This window comes from Trachemys scripta, unplaced genomic scaffold (genome assembly GCF_013100865.1).
Source record: "Trachemys scripta elegans isolate TJP31775 unplaced genomic scaffold, CAS_Tse_1.0 scaffold_52, whole genome shotgun sequence".
NCBI lineage: Eukaryota > Metazoa > Chordata > Testudines > Emydidae > Trachemys > Trachemys scripta.
This window is the reverse complement of record NW_023260538.1, coordinates 2,608-13,902: the sequence shown is the minus strand read 5'-3', so window position 1 is coordinate 13,902 and position 11,295 is coordinate 2,608. Positions and strand designations below refer to the sequence as shown.

The 11,295-nt window shown below is 64.3% G+C and overlaps 1 protein-coding gene across 3 annotated transcripts; it reads left to right on the top strand.

The window, feature by feature from the left end:
- The first annotated feature begins 942 nt into the window (after positions 1-942).
- LOC117870597 (beta-1,4-galactosyltransferase 3-like) lies at positions 943-8,850 on the top strand. 3 transcript variants are annotated; one of them, XM_034757800.1, is made up of 8 exons: positions 943-1,079; positions 4,304-4,390; positions 5,618-5,945; positions 6,305-6,540; positions 6,858-7,045; positions 7,641-7,763; positions 8,134-8,238; positions 8,569-8,850. In XM_034757800.1, the coding sequence occupies exons 3-8, from the start codon at positions 5,672-5,674 to the stop codon at positions 8,717-8,719; spliced, it is 1,077 nt and encodes a 358-aa protein (XP_034613691.1). In that variant the 5' UTR covers positions 943-1,079; positions 4,304-4,390; positions 5,618-5,671; the 3' UTR covers positions 8,720-8,850. The 3 variants fall into 3 exon arrangements, with proteins under 3 accessions (XP_034613691.1, XP_034613688.1, XP_034613689.1); XM_034757797.1 differs by having other exon boundaries at positions 5,606-5,945; XM_034757798.1 differs by lacking the exons at positions 943-1,079; positions 4,304-4,390 and adding an exon at positions 5,266-5,326 and having other exon boundaries at positions 5,606-5,945.
- Positions 8,851-11,295: the final 2,445 nt, after the last annotated feature.

Here is an 11,295-nt window from a genome sequence, read left to right as displayed (position 1 = left end):
CCTGTGTGCCTCCGGGGTAGCCCTCCCGCAGCCATGAGGAGCACCCCTGCCCCCCCTTCCGCTGTGCATGGCCGGGGTACCTCATGCCCTGCCCCCTGCTCTCCGTGTCCCACCCCTCATGGGGAGCCCCCTCCCCCGTGCACCCCCAGGGTACCTCCTGCCCCTGCTCCCACTAGCCTGTCCCCCCACAGGGAGCACCCCCTCCCCCTCCTCTGTGCACCCCTGGGGTATGACCTGCCCCCCCCCCATGGAGAGCGCTCTGCCTCCTCTGGGTACCCCCCAGCCTGCCCCCTGTGGGGAGTGCCCCACCCTGCCCTCTCCTCTGTACAGCCTCGGGGTACCTCCTGCCCCCTGCTCTTCCCAGCCCGTCCTCCACGGGGATCGTTCCCTCCCCCAATGGGAGTATGTGGGGGTGGGCACGCCGGCCCCCCCCCCAGGGGAAGGGTAATGAGCTGGGGTGCTCCTTGAACCCCGTGTGCTCAGCGTTCGGCCCTGCCCCCTGGGGCTCCACATGCCAGCCCTGCCCCCATGCCCCTTGGAGGGCCGGATCGGCCCTTTGGGCCCCTCTGGCTGGTCTCCTGCTCCCCTGGGTCAGACCGCACATCTAGCTGGTATCTCACCCGCTCCGTGCCCGCCCCCCTCACTCAGCCCCTGGGCCCCTCAGCCGGCTACCCCTGTTCTCTCGGGCTGGACAGGCAGCGCAGGTCCAGGAAGCGTGGCGGTGTCTGGCTGTCGGGTCTCTAGGCAGCAGGGGAGATGCTCGCCCAGCTTTTGGGGTGCTGGGCTACTAGAGTTGCAGTCCAGGCACCCCTGGTTCTGACCCACTAGACCCCACTCCCCCCCCCAGAGCTGGGTGCATCTTGGGCCAAGTCCCACCCGCCCAGCACGGGGCAGTGCCGGATGTTCCAATAGAAGCCTCTTGTTATGCAGCAGCCTGTGGAACTCACTGCCACTGGAAGTTCCTGAGGCCAGAAACAAAGCGACTCTCCAAATGGACGGTTTTTATTCCTTCCTGACCCAGTTTCATCCACCGACGCTGCTGGATGCCAACACTACCCAGTTTCAGCGTCTCCCTCCTGGTGACTGACAGGCCAAGCTGGTCTCATGAGCTCATTGGGACTCCTGGGTTCTGTCCCCAGCTCTGGGAGGGGAGTGGCGTCTAGTGGTTAGAGTAAGGCGGGGCTGGGAATTAATAATTAATTAATGGAGATATCCTGTCTCCTAGAACTGGAAGGGACCTTGAAAGGTCATCAAGTCCAGCCCCTGCCTTCACTAGCAGGACCGAGTACTGATTTTGCCCCAGATCCCTAAGTGGCCCCCTCAAGGATTGAACTCTCAACCCTGGGTTTATCAGGCCAATGCTCAAACCACTGAGTTATCCCTCCCTCCCCGGACTCCTGGGTTCTCTCCCCAGCTCTGAGAGGGGGAATGGGATCTAGTGCGAAGGTGGGGAGGTGGGAGTCAAGACTCCTGGGTTCTGGCTGGCCGTGAGTGAGGTCTGGTGGTTAGAGCGAGGACGGATGAAGCTTGGACTATCCCATTGCTGTCAGTCCCAGCATGCAGTGGGGTGGTTTTTCGGCCCATCGGGTCGGTTTGTGGTGCCGAGATTTTTGCAGCCGAGTTTCCACTGGCCTCTGCTTTTCGCCAGCGCTTTCTGGGTGACTTTTCCCGCAGTGTGCGGCGGGGTGAGGCCAGCGCTGCGCCTGGTCCTGGGGGGTGCTGGTTGACAGGGGCGGAGGAGAGACCCCAACATGATCGCGGGACGGGAGAAGAGGCCCGGTAGTGAGCCGTCACAGCGAGGACGGAGCAGCGATGGTCAGGGTGCGGGGAGGAAATGGGAGGCTTGTGGTTCCAGCCGAGAACCGGTGGCTGGAGATTAAAGCCGAACAAAAAGGGGTGAAACCACGGGGCCGGGTCGGGAGCTGACGGGACCCCCGATGTTGCAGCACCATAGCCCTTTATAAAGCAGCTGGAGAGCTCGGCGCTTTACGCAAGAGAAGGAGAGTTACCTCTCAGGGGAAACTGAGGCACTGAGCAGGGGAGTGGCTTGCCCAGCTTCCCTCCGTCCCCCACATTCCACCCCATGCCTGCACTGCGCCCTCCCCACCCCCCGGTCTCACCCTCCGAGCACGGGATCTCCCTCCCCTTCCCCAGCAAAGGGGACAAACCCCCGGGGTAGTACAGCACTGCCGGGACTTCCCATCTCCAGCTGAGGGTCCCGGGACTCCCCCCCCATGCACCCCGTGGGCTCCCATTAGCTGGGCGGGTGCTGGGTCTGGGCATGGACCCGGCCCTGTCTCCGAAAGGGCCTGTGTCGGGCCGTTGATCCGAGCCTGGCTGCATGCCCGTCTCCCAGCTGGCTCTGTGCCCCTTCTGGGCGCAATCCCCATGCGGGGCCCAGCGGTCTGGGCCACGCTGGCTGCTAATGAACCATTGTCTGGCGACGGAGCCGGCTGGCGGCTGGCTGCAACGGAGTCGGTGGAGCAGAACCATCCCCAGGGCGGGGGGACTGGCTGGGGCAGGGATGGGAGCGAGGCCAGCGCCCAGTAGAGGGCAAAGGGCCCCATTCCCCACCCCCCTGAGCCAGCCGGTCCCCTGGCCTGGGGCCGGATTGGGGTGCAGGGGTTGGCATGGCCGGGATCCTGACTGGCCTCGCTGTGCGGAATGGTGCCAAATGCCATGTTGTTGGCTCCCGTCCATCCCCCTGACGTCAGGTCTGCGCACGGCCAGCGCTTGTGTAAATGCCACATTAGTGCCGGTGCACGGGGGAGTCAGCTGAGCTACCTGGGAGTGCTCGAGGTCACCTATGGGAGTGAGTTAGAAGGCGGGGGGGCTGGGAGCCTGACTCCTGGGTTCTTTTCCCAGCTTTGGAAGGGGAGTGGGGTCTAGTGGTTAGAGCAGGGAGGCGCTGGGAGCCAGGACTCCTGGGCTCTATCCCCAGCTCTGGGAAGGGAGTGGGGTCTAGAGGGTTAGAGGAGCGGGTGGGCTGGAGTCAGGACTCCTGGGTTCTATCCCTGTCTCGCATGCCCATTCCTTCGCTGCAGACTTGAGGTCCTTGCTGGGGTGGCGCCGGCTAGGAGGGTGGGGGTGGGGGTTGAGGTCTCACATGGGAGCGGTGTTGGCTCGTTTCACCGTGCAGCTTTATTGGTATTTGTCTGTGGTGTGGTGCGCGGCTGGTTCCCTACACAGACAGAGGTAGAGCAATCTCGGACTTCGATCCTTCCCCGTGTTTCCCCTCTGTGCACATTGCTGTCCCAAAACCGCAGTGTAGAACAAAGAGAGGCTGGGCTGCACCAGGGCACGAAAACGTGCTCGTCCTGCGCTGCTGACGTAAATCCACCCCCAGCTCTGTGGGGTAAAGGGCAGGACACTGGGTGGCTGTTCCCCAGCTGCCCCACCCCAGAAGTGGCTGCATCACAGCACTGGGCGAGCCACTCCTATGTGGCATCCCCATGTGACCTTTGTAAACCAGACAGGGACTCGGACACCCTAGATCCTGCTTTCTTCCTCTAGCAGCTGGCTGATAGGTGCCGGGGGTGGGGTGGGGTGGTCTGGGCACATGCCTCATGCTGTAAGGAAGGGGCATCTGGCGGGCACCCTGTGATGGGGTTTGCTGCTTTCCAAGCCTCGGGCCCTTTAAGACAGATGAGGAGTGGCTGCCTGGCAACCCCTAGTTGTCTAAGCAACAGCACGCTGGCACTCTGGCTCGCCCAGCAACTGGAAGGGGGGGGTGCTGAATCCAGCGGGCTGTGTGCCTGCCCCCTGGGGTCCAGACCAGGGTTCTGGGGCCCTGGCATGTCCCATGCCCGCCTTGGGGTGAGAGCCCAGGTGCCCTGGCGTCTCACGGTATGCAGGTCACGACACGGATGGGAGACCTGCAGGGAGTGGAGCTGGGGGCTCTGTGCTGTGGGGGCTCGGGCGGGGGCTCAGTCGGGGGTGCCGTGCTGCAGGGAGGGGGCAGGGTGGCAACCGTGCTGCAAAGAATGGGGCAGCTGGGGGGCTCATTTCCTTTTCCCTTAGGAACCCCAATTTCCCCAACCCGTGCCCCATTTCCCCTTGGATGTTTTTCTCCTTAACATCCTGGCGCAGCCTGCTGGGCAGCGTTGCTGGGGCCGTGGCTAGCTGCTGCGCTCTCCCCCAGAGGTGGCTGCATTTCAGTGCTAGGTAAAGCAGTGGGATGGAAAAAGGGGGTGGGCCTTTTGTCTCAGCCCCTATTCCCCTCTCCCCCTTCCCCCCCCCCCCCGGCTTTCCCACTGTATCCTTCCTGCTTCCTCTCACGTTCTCCTCCTCTTCCTCCCCCCAGGCTCCCCACGGACAGAGCCCCGAGCCAGCTGCAGGGGACTGAGAGCCACCTCGGTGGAGCGGGCTGGGGGGCGCTGCCCATCTCAAGGTAAGTACCCCGGATTCCACTCCCCCAGACTGGGCTGGGGGACCCTGGGCACTGGAGCAAATTGGGGGGTTGGGACACCGGGCCCTTGCCCTGTAGGCAGGCGCTGGCTCTGATCCAGCCCCATGGAGGTGGGGTTGGGGAGTCCCTGGACCCCTCCTGTCCTGGCGTGGGCAGAGTCTGGGCACCAGCGTCAGTCCAGGATCCAGATCAGAGCAGCCATGCCCTGAAATTGCACAAGGCTGGTCAATCTGGAGAAACCAGTTCCCAGACCTAGGAAGTGGGGGCAGGGGACACCATAATGGGTGGGGGCTGGGAGCCAGGACACCTGGGTTCTATCCCCAGGGAGGTTAGAGCGGAGGAGGAAGGAACTGGGAGCCAGGACACCTGGGTTCTATCCCCGGGGAGGTTAGAGCGGGGGGAGGAGGGACTGGGAGCCAGGACGCTTGGGTTCCCTTGGTGCTGTTGGCCCTGCTGCTGGCATCATCCCCTCCCCCTAACAGCAGCAGGCCCATCGACAAAGGGTTCCTGCAAAGTATGTCAAACATCCAGCCCCCGGGGCACATGAAAGCAGACGCGGGCCCCGGGGTCAGGGCCTGGACGCTGAGCTAAGTGGAGCCAAGTCCCAGCAGGGTAGCACCCCACAGGCAGGACCCAGCTGGGCCAGCCTCAGCGCCAACCAGTGCATCCCCCTCCCAGAGCAGGGGAGAGAACCCAGGAGTCCTGGCTGGCTGCCAGCTGTTTGGTGGGAGGGGAACCTGGGTGGGGCTGGATCTGTTCCCGGAGACACTTGTGGAGCCAGGGGCTGGCTGGCTTTTGTCTTCCCTGATTTCCCAATTCCTGCCACGCCTCCTGCAGCAGTGTCTGGCTCACACCTCAGGCAGGTGAGGTGGTGTGACGGTATCCAGGACGCCTGGGATCTTCGCCAGGCACTGGGAGGTGAGTGGAGGCTAGGGGGTTAGAGCAGGGGGGCTGGGAGCCAGGACTCCTGGGTTCTCTCCCCTGCTCTGGGAGGGAAGAGGGTCTAGGGGGCTAGAGCAGGGGGGCTGGGAGCCAGGACTCCTGGGTTCTCTCCCCTGCTCTGGGAGGGAAGAGGGTCTAGGGGGTTGGAGGAGGGGGGCTAGGAGCTAGGATTCCTGGGTTCTCTCCCCAGTTCTTGGGGAGCAGTGGGGTTGGTTTACAGGTGGCACAGGGGGTCATGCTACCTCCCTCCCCCAGGCCTGTCCCCAGGACGTGCCGTAGCCGTCCCCGCCCGCCATGGCTAGATGATCCCGGCCCCACGCCATGCTGCAGTCCCGCGGCCGGTACCTGCTGCTCCTGCTGGGGGTGCAGCTGGTGGTGATGGCGTTGCTGTACCATGAGGGCTACCGCCGGCGGGTCGCCTACTTCCTGGGCATCTTCTACAAAGGGGGGGCCCCGACCGGGCTGGGGGGACCCCAGGGCGCCGCCCACAACGCCTCGCTGCCCGGCGACGTCTACGCCAACCTCAGCCTCATCGCCCGGCCCCCGCTGCGTCCCGAGGAACTGCCCTACTGCCCTGAGACCTCCCCATTCCTAGGTAAGGGGCGCTCAGAGCCCTGACTTCACGAGGGGGGGGGCTGGGATCAGGACAGCTGGGTTCTATCCCATCTCTGGGAGGGGAGTGGGGTCTAGTGGGTAGAGCGAGGGGTTTGGAGTCAGGACTCCTCCTGGGTTCTCTCCCTGGCTCTGTCGGGGGAGTGGGGTCTAGTGGGTAGATCAAGGCAGCTGGGAACCTGGACTCCTGAGTTCTGTCCCTGGCTGTGGGAGTGGGGCAAAGATTTGGGGGCTTCCATGCCTTTGAAGCCCCTCTGTGAGGTATGGGGGCGGCCCCCCCCAGAGCTGTGAACCCCAAGTTTGCTAGGGCTCAGAAGTTTGCCCTGCCCCTCTGCCCTGCAGGGGGGCCGATCCGGGTGACCTTCCCCCCGGGACTGACCCTGGAGCAGATTGTGCGCAAGAACCCCTACGTGACAGCCGGGGGCAGGTACCAGCCCCCCGACTGCGACCCCCTGCACCGCACGGCCGTCATCATCCCCCACCGCAACCGGGAGCAGCACCTGCGCTACCTCCTCTACTTCCTGCACCCCTTCCTGCAGCGCCAGCAACTCAGCTACGGCATCTACATCATCCAGCAGGTGCCCTGGATGCCGGGGTCCGGGGGGGCGGCTCTTGGGGGTTAGAGCAGGGGGGGCTGGGAGCCAGGACTCCTGGGTTCTATCACGGCTCTGGGAGAGGAGTGGGGTCTAGTGGTTAGAGCAGGGGGGGCTGGGAGCCAGGACTCCTGGGTTCTATCCTGGCTCTGGGAGAGGAGTGGGGTCTAGTGGTTAGAGCAGGGGGGCTGGGAGCCAGGACTCCTGGGTTCTATCCCGGCTCTGGGAGGAGGGGGTGGGCTAGTGGTTAGAGCAGGGGGCTGGCAGTAACCCTCCGTTGTCCCCCCCTTCCCACCCACCAGGCAGGGAACTACACCTTTAACCGGGCCAAGCTGCTGAACGTGGGGTTCAAGGAGGCGATGAAGGATGAGGACTGGGACTGCATGTTCTTCCATGATGTTGACCTCATCCCCGAGGACGACCGCAACCTGTACACCTGCGACCGCTTCCCCAAGCACGCCTCCGTCGCCATGGACAAATTCGGATACAAGTGGGTCCCTGCACCCCACCCCAGAGGTGGCTGCATCTCCATGCTGGGTGAAGGGTGCCCAGATAACCAGCCCGCCACATCTTCACGCTGGGCGAGGGATCCCTGCATAACCAGCCCCCGAGCACCACCACAGAGGGGCTGTGTCTCCATGTCAGGCGAGGGGTCCCTGGATAACCAGCCCTGCACCCCACCCCAGAGGTGGCTGCATATCCATGCTGGGCGAGGGGTCCCCAAATAAGTACGCCCTGCCCCAGAGGTGGCTGTATCTCCATGGTGGGCGAGAGGTGCCCAGATAACCAGCCCGCCATGTCTTCACGCCGGGCGAGGGATCCCTGGATAACCAGCCCCCGAGCTCCACCCAGAGGGGCTGCATCTTGCCAGGCAAGGGGTCCCCGTATAATCAGAGCTTGTGCCCCGCTCCAGAGGTGGCCACATCTCCATGCTGAGCGAGGGGGTCCCTGTATAACCAGCCCCCGCACCACACCCCAGAGGGGCCGCATCTCTGGCAAGTGTGATTGACAGCCTGGATTCCCCTCCCCCACCATCACTGCCCATCTGGAGTGCCCCCCGCTGACGCTGCCCCCTCTTCCCATAGGTTGCCCTACAAGACCTACTTCGGGGGAGTGTCGGCTTTGACCCCGGAGCAGTACATGAAGATGAACGGTTTCCCCAACAACTACTGGGGCTGGGGGGGCGAAGACGATGACATTGCTGTGAGGTAGGGGGTGGGGCCATGGGAGAGGGGATGGGACCGTGGGGGGGAGAGGGTGGGGCCTTGGGCACCCTCACAGTCAGTCACCCCTTTGGGTTCTCTCACCTGGGTATGAGTGTGTGTGTGGGGGGTGAGGATTCTCATATGACACCTGCCGGGCTAGCCCAGGTTTATGGGAGGGGCCACGCGGTCTGTTATACAGGTGGGGAAACTGAGGCACATGTGCGGCACAGCCGGGGAGAGAACCCAGGAGTCCTGGTTCCTGGCCCCCCTGCCGTGAGGCTGGATGGGCCGGTGGGTGTGATGGACGGGGGGGACGACAGGATACCAGGCTAGATGGGCCCGTGGTTTTTAACCCTGCCTCCCCTCCCCGCAGGGTGGCGCTGAGCGGGATGCTAATCTCCCGGCCCTCCGTCCAGCATGGCCGCTACCGCATGATCAAACACGGCCACGACAAGGGCAACGAGCAGAACCCCAGGAGGTGACGGGGGGAGGGGAATGGCAGGGGGTGGGGGGAGGGATCCCCTCAGTGGGAGAGGGGAATGGTGGGGGGCGGGGTCCTGGCAGCAGGGGAGGGGAATGGGGTAGAGCTTGCCGGGGGGAGAGGGGGGGGGATCCTGGCAGCGGGGTGCAGGGAGGGGGGGGGGGCTGTTGGGGGGGGTGGGATCCTGGCAGCCTGGGAGGGGAATGGGGCGGGGGGGTTGGGAGGGGGGGGGGGGGGGGTTGGGCATGAATTGGGCAGCATCCCAGCAGTGGGCAGGATGGGGGGGGGGTGGTCCTTGTCCGGCTAACCCCCTCCCCTGTCCCCCAGGTTTAACCTGCTGGCCAAGACGCGTCGGACCTGGCGCCAGGATGGCATGAACACGCTGGACTACCAGCTGCTGGCCAAGGAGCTCCAGCCCCTCTACACCAACATCACCGTCGCCATCGGCACCGAGAAGGGCCTGCGCCGCCCCACGTGACCTCCCCGCTGGCAGGGGGGCTGGGACTTGGGGGGGCATGGCTGGACCCCCCGATCCACCCTGGACTGAGCAACCAAAGATGCCCAGCTGGAGGGGGTGGGGTCTTGGGCTGGTGCTGCTGGGGGGGGGGGGGGGGGGGGGTTGGGGCCCCGGGGCGGGGGGGGGGGGGGGCGGGACCGGGGGGTGGGGCCCGGATGGGGGGGGAATGGGGCCCCCAAGGGGGGGGGGGGGGGGGGGTAGCAAGCAGGGGACGGGGTCCCTGATGCCCCTGCTGTTAGAGGGCGAGGGGGGAGGGAATCAGGGCCTGACTCTCCCCAGAGCCATTCACCAGGGCTGGTTTTTTATACAGATGTCTCTTGGGGGGTGGGGTTTGCTGTCCTGCCCACAGAGGGGGCTGCCCCCCCAGTGCACAGACTCTTTCTTATTAAAGTGCAATTTATTTTACTGCAGCAGTGTTCCCCTCCCCCCAGTCTTATTTGTTCTTGGGTGGGGGAGGGGGGCATTGGCCATGGGCCGGGCCACCTGGCTGACATGGGGGGCCCCTGGCCGTGCTGGGCCCATGGGGAAGGGGAGGCACTGGCCGTACCACGGCCCCAGCCCCGATTGCCCTGGGGCTGCCAGCACCTGTTCCCTCTTCTCTGCCCCTGGGGGCTCCCCAGAAAGCCGGGCCCCGGCGCTCCTGCAGCAACAAGAGCTGCTGGAGATCCCCCCTCCCCTGGGCTGGTGGGATGAGTTGTGGGGGGGTGAGACTCTGGACCCCCTTCCCCTCCCCCACAGCCCCCCATGCAGCACACAGGGCCTGGGGCTACCTCCCCAAATGTAGATGGGCTCCTGGTCATGCAGCCAGAGGTGGGGGGAGGGCTGTGGGAGAGCTGGGGGCTGCGGGTGGGGATGGAGGGGAGCCCAGGGCTGGGTTATCTAGGGGCTGTGGGTGGGGATTGAGGGGCACTGGTGGAGCTGGGGGGGGGGGGGGGCAAGAGAGCTGAGGCCTGGGTTTATCCAGAGGCTGCGGGTCCCCCAGTGTCACCACACCCCTAAACTGCAATTCTCTAGCGGGGCTCATTCCCCATTTTTTTTTTTGGGGGGGGGGAGGGAGGAGCATCTCCAGCAGCTGCTTCCTCCCCCTCTCCCAGCTGAAAGAAGTGAGAGGGGAAAAAAAGAGCAGTTAAAAGAAACACACATTTCCCAACCCCCTCCACTCCCGGCTGCAGGAAGATCTGGGCCCCGGGGCCCATCACGCTGGTCTCCTGGCCTTGGGGGCGGCTCTGGAATCTCAGCCTTCAGTTAAAAAAAAAAAAAACAACCTTGGGTCGAGCCCCCACAAGTGGGGAGAAAAGCTGAAAACCGTGAATCTGCCGGGAGCTGCCCTGGGTACAAGCGACACTGCCTGAGTCTGCTGAGAGCCTGAGCCCGGTGCTGGGGGGGGGGGGGGGGGAGGCTGAGCTAGGCCAGGTCCTAGGGGCCCCAGTCCTGGGGGAGGGTGTCACTGGGTCCAATTCTGGTACAGAATATTTATTTTTAAATTTATTTTATTTACAGCTGGGCCTAACTCAGCAGGCAGAGAAAGTTACTGGTCCTCCATCCCAGCAGCATTTCAGGGACGCTGGGCATCCTTCCCTGTCCCCTGGTTGCTATCAGAGTTGCCGCAGGCCCTGGGCACATTCCTGGCTGCGGGTGCCTGGGAATACCCCAACTGGTCGGAGTGCAGGGGGAGGGTGTCCCCAGCTGGGCCCAGAGAAAGCTGCGTTGTGAGGCCGGCCAGGGCCTCCATGTGTAGTCTGTTCACCTCGGGCAAGGGGGCAGAGGGCAGTAGCCAAACCAGGGCTAAAGCCCAGGAGTCCTGGCTCCCATCCCCCTCCCCTGGCTCTAACCACTAGACCCCCCCTCCCCTCCAAGAGCTCACGTAGAACTCAGGAGTCCTGGCTCCTAGCCCAGGGCTTTAGCCTTCCCTCGCAGCCATGCCAGGTGACCCATCATTACTCACCCCAATGCAATGCCAAGCAGCCCAGCTGTTGGGTGGGGTCGCCTTGCCCCATGCCTGGTAAAGAGAAACATAACACAGCCTGGTATGAGAGTCTCTTCAATTCTTTCACTCTCTGGGGAGGGGCCTGTGCTCCATCCAGAGGGCTGCGTGCCAACTGGGAGCTCCCTGGGGGGTTTATCTGCTGCCCCTGGGGAAAGGGGATTTGAATGGCCCCGCTTCGGTAACCCTACAAAGGGCTGGGGTTGATCGGCGCTATCGCAGCCAACCACCAGGGGCGCTGCTGTCTCCTGTCGCCTCGAACTCTCTAGTTCTCGGGGTTTTAGGGCTTGTGCGTCGGGACGCCTGGGTTCCGTCCCTGGAGAGGGGAGTGGGGTCTGGTGGGGGTTAGAGCAGAGGGACAGGGAGCCAGGACTCCTGGGTTCCGTCCCTGGGGAGGGGAGTGGGGTCTGGTGGGGGTTAGAGCAGAGGGACAGGGAGCCAGGACTCCTGGGTTCTGTCCCTGGGGAGGGGAGTGGGGTCTGGTGGGTTAGAGCAGAGGGACAGGGAGCCAGGACTCCTGGGTTCCCTCCCTGGGGAGGGGAGTGGTGTCTTG

Excerpts from the sequence above, each read along its gene's own strand:
- LOC117870597 (XM_034757800.1), top strand. The coding sequence starts at position 5,672 with ATGCTGCAGTCCCGCGGCCGGTACCTGCTGCTCCTGCTGGGGGTGCAG. Across the intron at positions 6,541-6,857 it reads GCATCTACATCATCCAGCAG|GCAGGGAACTACACCTTTAA; the intron begins GTGCCCTGGATG and ends CCCACCCACCAG. Across the intron at positions 8,239-8,568 it reads AACGAGCAGAACCCCAGGAG|GTTTAACCTGCTGGCCAAGA; the intron begins GTGACGGGGGGA and ends CCTGTCCCCCAG.